This window comes from Mus caroli, unplaced genomic scaffold, assembly GCF_978045245.1.
Source record: "Mus caroli unplaced genomic scaffold, Mus_caroli_1 scaffold_14, whole genome shotgun sequence".
Taxonomy (NCBI): domain Eukaryota; kingdom Metazoa; phylum Chordata; class Mammalia; order Rodentia; family Muridae; genus Mus; species Mus caroli.
In genome coordinates, this window is record NW_028227269.1 from 7,606,874 (window position 1) to 7,613,586 (window position 6,713).

A 6,713-nucleotide genomic window follows, 5' to 3' on the forward strand; every position below is an offset into this window, starting at 1 on the left:
CCCGCGCGCAGTAGCCCAGGACAGCAGGCGGCGCCCCAGAGTCCTTCGCGTGTAGGTGGCCCCATAGCACTCCGGAACCTGTGCGCCAGGCCTAGTGCACCGGGACCGGAAGGCTATGGCAGTGGCTAGTGTGGCCGCAGCGCTCCTGGCCGCACTGGGCGGGGCGCTGTGGCTGGCCGCCCGGAGGCTCTCTGGGCCAAGAAGCCAGCGGCAGCAGGGAGGCGGGGACCCGGGCCTCATGCACGGGAAGACAGTGCTGATCACCGGAGCAAACAGCGGCCTGGGCCGTGCCACCGCGGCGGAGCTGCTCCGCCTGGGGGCGAGGGTCATCATGGGATGTCGGGACCGCGCTCGAGCAGAGGAGGCGGCCGGTCAGCTCAGGCAGGAGCTCGGTCAGGCTGGGGGCGCCGGGCCCGACGCCACCGATGGCCAGCTGGTCGTTAAGGAGCTGGACCTTGCCTCGCTGCGCTCAGTGCGAGCCTTCTGCCAAGAACTGCTACAGGTGTGGGTCGAATGGAGCTCAGCCACCCTCGGGGAGGGCCCTCTGAAACCTGGTGTGACCTTGAGGGTGGCCATGACCAAACCCGAAAGGCTCCTGCCGGCCTAGGACCCAGCTAGGAGGAGGGGCAGGTCTGAGAAGGAATTCCTGGGAGGTCCTAAGAAGAAGTGCATAACTAAGCCAGTGTCTGGACATTTGGTTTTGTTAGGCTAGGACAGTCACCAGCTGATCTTTGAGTTGTTTTCCCCCTGTCAGAAGTGAAATGTGTGCCAAATCTTACAATGTCACAAGGCCTGTGAGCACCACAGGAGAAAAGCTAGCCAAAAACTTTGATTAGACCCTTCTTAAAACTTTTCTTTCTTTTTTTCTTTTTTTTTTTTTTCTCGTTTGCTGGTTTTGTTTTTTTGTTTTGTCCTGCTGAAGTAGGAGGGGGTGTCACTTGCTGACTGACACCCTGCATCATCCCTAAACTTGGAATTCCATTAAGTGTCTGAAAAGGGACAGGAATAAAAATAATTTAATGCTTAGCTTTATGGAAGGTTTTATACATGCCAGGGGATGTGCTAAGGACATTTTTAATGTCTTTGGCTGTTGTCAGATCTTGTAAAGCAAGCAATACTATCTCTACTTCATAATAGGGAACTGAGGCATAAGAAGGTTAAGTAACTGCCTGTCTTCAGACTCCTTGCTTCTCCTGTTCTGCATTCCTGGTGCTTGAAGGCTGAGGTGTGTGATTTCCTTGGGTGTACAGTAAATATTCTACTGAAGTAGAAAGGCTGTGGCCAAGGTGACTTGCCAGAGGTAGATCTAAAGGCAGACACCGGAGGGTGCTTGTCTCTTCTGAAATCTCTTGAATCTAAGGCAGGCATTCTAAATGGCCTGTTTTTCTTTTCCGTGATGTACTTAGACCAAAAGAAATATCTGTAAGTTCATTTGTTAACATTTAGATATTTAACTCTGACAGTTCTTACTAGTGGGACTGTGGCATGAAGGACACTATACTAACTTTTCCAACCTCCAAGTTAGATGGACACAGCCACCTTCATTCTTGTTCAACATAGACTTCTTTTTTTCTTTTAACTTTTCACTTGCATTGAAGACAGTAACTAATAACTACCAATAACTGCTAAAAGCACAGCTGTACGAAGAAACCGTCTCATCAGAAGAGAGACCATATTGAACCACTTGGAGGAGGAGTTATTGAGATAATGAGTAGAGCATCACTCTTTTGCTCAAAGTTTAAGCCATTGTACAAGATACTCCTGTTGTGTTCTGGGACATCATGTTGCTTATTAAGAGCCAGGTAGATAGAGAAGTTGGTATTTTGTTTTGTTGTTAGCATTTCATTTGCATGTAGTAGATCAAGTAATAGTGCTTGTCTGGGAGGTTTTTGAAAGCATAGGAAGTAAGTTTTCCTGTCTCACTAATGTGTAAATAGAATTAACCATGCTCATTTTTGATACCATTGCTGCTTTGGTGTCTTGAGGTAAAACCAATAAAAAAAAGTATGAATACAAAGAGGTACCTAAATAGTACTGTCCTAAGTATTTCCATTTTTGCTTGGCTCTGAAGTTCAGTGTTTAGAAGAAAAGAGAAATAGAAGTTTTAACATTCTACAGATTGGTATTCTTGGAATTTATGGTATTTATCTCCTAGAATTTAAAAAATAGAAAATGATAAAGTCTTAAACCCAGCAAAGAATGATAGCTCAGAAATGATTAATTCTGGAACCCTTCCCAGAGGATTAGTGAAGACGAACACTCCTTTCTCGCCATATCTGTGAACTCGTGCCTTCTTTTTGAAGTTGACTGTTGGAAAATATGAAGTCTTTTTCGACAGGCGAGAATGAGAAACAGTTAACCCGACAGGTAACCTCTGGTAACAGTTGTGAAATTTAACACATTTTTCTTTCACTTACACTTGGCCAAAAAAAAAAGGCATTAAGAGTTGAAATTTGACCTGAAATTAATTTGATGATAGGTCATCACCACTGATTTACACCTGGAACATGTGGTACATTTGTTTTACTCTATCATCAGAAGACAGAGGAGCCAGGAACGAGCCAAGGAAAAGCAAATTCTATAAGGAACAAAAAGGCTCTCAGTGAGAACAGTGCAATGTAGGACTTGAATTTTGGAAGATGTGGAGGTATATGATCAAAACACTAAGCTGAGTATAGACGTCTTGTAATTTGCGACCCTCTTGATCCTTAGGGACGAAAGGACAGTTCTAGAGTCACAGTGAAGGTTAATGGTGTCTGTCTGTCAGTGGGCTCTTCCTGGACTACTGTGTCACTTGGGTAACAGTCCCTGTTGTCAGTAACTAACCACTCAATGATTTTATTAACTTTTCTATCTTGATTTAGTCACAATTCTCTCTAATCCAAAGTTTGTACCTATGACTTTCTGTTTGTACCAGTTTTAGGGATGTGCACTCAGTTATTCTGTCTTTGTAGTGACCTTTTACACTTAACAGAATTACAGATTCAAGCATCTTCATTTACTACTGATGGTGATACTAGTAAGGAGGTGGGAGTCACAATATCAGCCCTCTGCTAGATATGGTCGCTCTGCTTACCCTCTCAAGCTCTGTTTTACACATCGAAATTAGAAGGATTAGGTTACTAATTATGAGATTAGGTTACTAATTATGAGAATGGCCTTTGGAGTCTAAGAATTTTATCTTCAGGTTGAATTTGACATGCCTCTTAGCTTGTTGACACTGACCAGTCACCTGGGTTTATCTTGAACTTAGGATATTATTGGAAGTAGATAAGGTTATCTGAGAAAGGGACCAAGTAGGCCTTATTAGTCATGCAACATCACTATAAAAGTATATTTTTTTCATATTTTGAAAGATGTTTTTAAGGTTATCATAGGAACATATACGTTTAATATGCTATACCAAATTTAACATAACATCAAAACTGGTATTTTTCTAGTTCATCTGAAATTAAGATAAGACCTGCAATCCTAGGATTCTCTCATTCCCAAATTTGCTGTATTTGTTTTTTAAGAAAGACCTTGATAATTAACATATAGTCAACATCTGAGTGAAATGTGAACTATACATACTCATAATTACTAAGTTGCAAAGAGCATGACAGTGCTTCAAGTAGTTCCCAGATACACTGACTAAAACTTGAGTTAGTTTTAGTCTCAAATTCTTGTTCTTATTAGTAAACATAGATGAATAAAAGATACGGAAAATGTGTGTTCATAATTCTGCATTCTCTTCCTGGTTTCAAAGGAGGAGCCCAGGCTAGACGTCCTGATCAATAATGCCGGGGTTTTCCACTGCCCATATATGAAGACTGAAGATGGGTTTGAGATGCAGTTTGGAGTGAACCATCTGGGCCACTTCCTACTCACCAATCTTCTCCTTGGACTCCTCAAAAGTTCAGCTCCCAGCAGGATTGTAGTCGTTTCTTCCAAACTTTATAAATATGGAGAAATCAACTTTGAAGACTTGAATAGTGAGCAAAGCTATAATAAAAGCTTCTGTTATAGTCGAAGTAAACTAGCTAACATTCTTTTCACAAGAGAATTAGCCCGTCGCTTAGAAGGAACAAATGTGACTGTCAATGTGCTGCATCCTGGTGTTGTGCGAACAAACCTAGGGAGGCATATACACATCCCACTGCTGGCAAGACCACTTTTCAATTTGGTATCCTGGGCTTTTTTCAAAACTCCATTAGAAGGAGCCCAGACTTCCATCTATTTAGCCTGTTCACCTGACGTAGAAGGTGTGTCAGGAAGGTACTTTGGAGATTGTAAGGAGGAAGAGCTCTTGCCCAAAGCTATGGACGAGTCAGTGGCAAGAAAACTGTGGGATATCAGTGAAGTGATGGTTGGCATTCTAAAATAGGAGTAAAGAGAACAGGACTATGTATAGGATGATCCATTATACCCCTGGTCAGGAATGGCATGTTGTGAGCATGTGCTACTTGACAACAGTCTAGCCACAATCATGCTGAGAGGTGCACATGGATATTTCAAGGGCACTGCTACTATTTGAGGCTAATACAAAGTTCAGCAAAGATGCTATAAATGTGGATCATAACTAGAATATAACAATTCTGTTATTTATTATAATTGGGCAATTATAACTGTTAAAGATACTGGTAATTTAAAAGCTGTCTTAAGAGGGTTTTCAAAAATTTTGACTTTCATGGCAAATATGTTTAGAATTTTTATTACAATGCTTGTTTTGTGTAAATACTATGCCTAATGTGTGTACATAAATTACTTGGAATAAATGTCTGATGTAGGTTTTTCAGTGTGCAGTTCTTTAAAAGCAGCTAGCTGAATGTAGTCCTTTAGTTTTTCTTCATTAGCCTTTCTTGGTCTTGCAGTACCAGGCTCTTCCTGTCACATCTTGCATGTTGCTCTGTTTCTAAATCTGCGGTTTATGACCTGGTGTCCTGACACACTTCCAATCCTGTGATGGTTTTCCAGTTTTCATTTTGTTTGTTTGTTTGTTTGTTTTTCTTTTCCAGCTATTCTTTGAATAAAAGAAATAAAATTTCTTTTATTCAAAACATTTAAACACAATGTTAACTGTATAAATATAGCAGTGATATCGGGGTGGAATCCTCCAAAGGGATATTATAGAATGTTGTAGTTGATAATCATCCTGTTTAAGCTCTTTGTTCACACTGGCAACACTTCATGGACTGTCCACATGCCTCATACTTGGTGCTGTTGAATGGAAAGAATTCTGTCCCCACAGCCCCAATAGAGTGGACTAGATACATAGAAACAGACTATATGAAATTTATATTCTTATTTATGCTCTTTAAACCCAAACATTACTCTTTATATTCAAATTTATACCCTTTGAACAGGAAAATGTCTGGTGACTACCACTGTCCATCCACAGTGCCCAGCTCTGAATGTAGAAAAGCAGCCCACACCCTTGCCTTTAGATCATTATCTTTTTATATGTCCCTTAAGTCTGGACTACCTACCCTTTTAAGGACACAACTGACCTGTAGACAGAATCAATTCTTTCTCCTTCATTTCCTTTGATTTTGGTAGTTTGCTAAAGTGAACTAATTATTAATTTCAGGTTCAGTTAGACAATTTAAAAGCATTATCTAGAGAAAGAAAGTAGTTTTTCTTTTCAGAATCAGTGTAGGTGACAGGTAGTGGAAATGGGCAACAAAGAATGAAGGGGTGTTCAGGAAAATAATAGATAACTGAGCCAAATGGGCGTATTGTTTGCATCTGCGTTGTAACACCAAAAGTATCAGCTTAATAACTTCCATTGTGTTTCTGTCTTGACACCTCAAAATATTGGAAAAAGCAATGAAAACACCAAGTGAGAGACAGCTCCATTTAGTTTAATGGCCGTTTGGTCAGACCTAACTCTTCGTTATTTTTAAGAACATGTCATACCTGGTTACTAATATCGTTTCTTCTTCAGACTGGCAGGATCTTGGCTGATCCTGCAAATGGTATGTTTTCTTTTAGAGCACTGCCTTGTGAATACAATAAAGGGTCCTCTCATCCCAAGGTGTTTCTGCGCTGTAATAGGCAAAGCTATGGTGTGTTCCTTACAATGCATTTTAGAAAGTTTTCCTCAGAGACCTGCTGAATTTGGAAATATGGACAGGAAGTACACAAGAATGCAACTTGGAGTGGGAGCTAATAAATCTGTCCTACACCTTGACTTCATTAGAAAGGGTCTCCCCTCTTCATTTAATACCATCTTTTTCTGGCTGTGTTAGGATACCTGATGCTTTTCAGGGGATTTGGACCCTTTGAGCCTTTCAGAGTTCTTGTTTGTGGCACCACAATAAAATAGGATATATTAATTTATTGTGATGGGGAAACGACTCATCTACAAACACCAACTAGTACGGTAAAATGAGCTGCCATTTGGAAGGGAAAGCCCACTACTGCGGCGGGTGGCATCAAGGGCCCAGAGCAGCAGCCTACTAGGTACAGTTGGAAGATTATTCCAACTCTTTCTCTCGTAGCTCACTTCTGAGCATTCTACCTAAAAAAGAATAAGGGAAATAATTTTGTTACCTTTTATACTTGGCAAATATTGGTAGAGCATCCCCGAGCCTGGTAATAATAAATGAGGTTAACCCCATTTTCTCCATTCTAAATCTTGAATTGGTTTGTATTGTTATTTGTTTGTTTGTTTGTTTGTTTGTTTTTAACTAACCCATTCAAGCAGTTTGGTTCTAGAATCAACACGTGCT

General features: G+C 40.8%; 1 protein-coding gene across 1 annotated transcript; it reads left to right on the forward strand.

The window, feature by feature from the left end:
* The first annotated feature begins 42 nt into the window (after positions 1-42).
* On the forward strand, positions 43-4,772 carry Rdh14 (retinol dehydrogenase 14). Its single transcript, XM_021179251.3, has 2 exons — positions 43-502; positions 3,749-4,772. Exons 1-2 carry the CDS (start codon positions 116-118, stop codon positions 4,364-4,366), a joined length of 1,005 nt encoding a protein of 334 aa, XP_021034910.1. The 5' UTR covers positions 43-115; the 3' UTR covers positions 4,367-4,772.
* The last annotated feature ends 1,941 nt before the right edge of the window (positions 4,773-6,713 follow it).

What these genes read in the sequence shown, in the direction of transcription:
- Rdh14 (XM_021179251.3), top strand. Translation starts at nt 116, where the DNA reads ATGGCAGTGGCTAGTGTGGCCGCAGCGCTCCTGGCCGCACTGGGCGGG. An exon ending in TCTGCCAAGAACTGCTACAG is followed by an intron (nt 503 to 3,748) that starts GTGTGGGTCGAA and finishes CTGGTTTCAAAG; the next exon opens with GAGGAGCCCAGGCTAGACGT.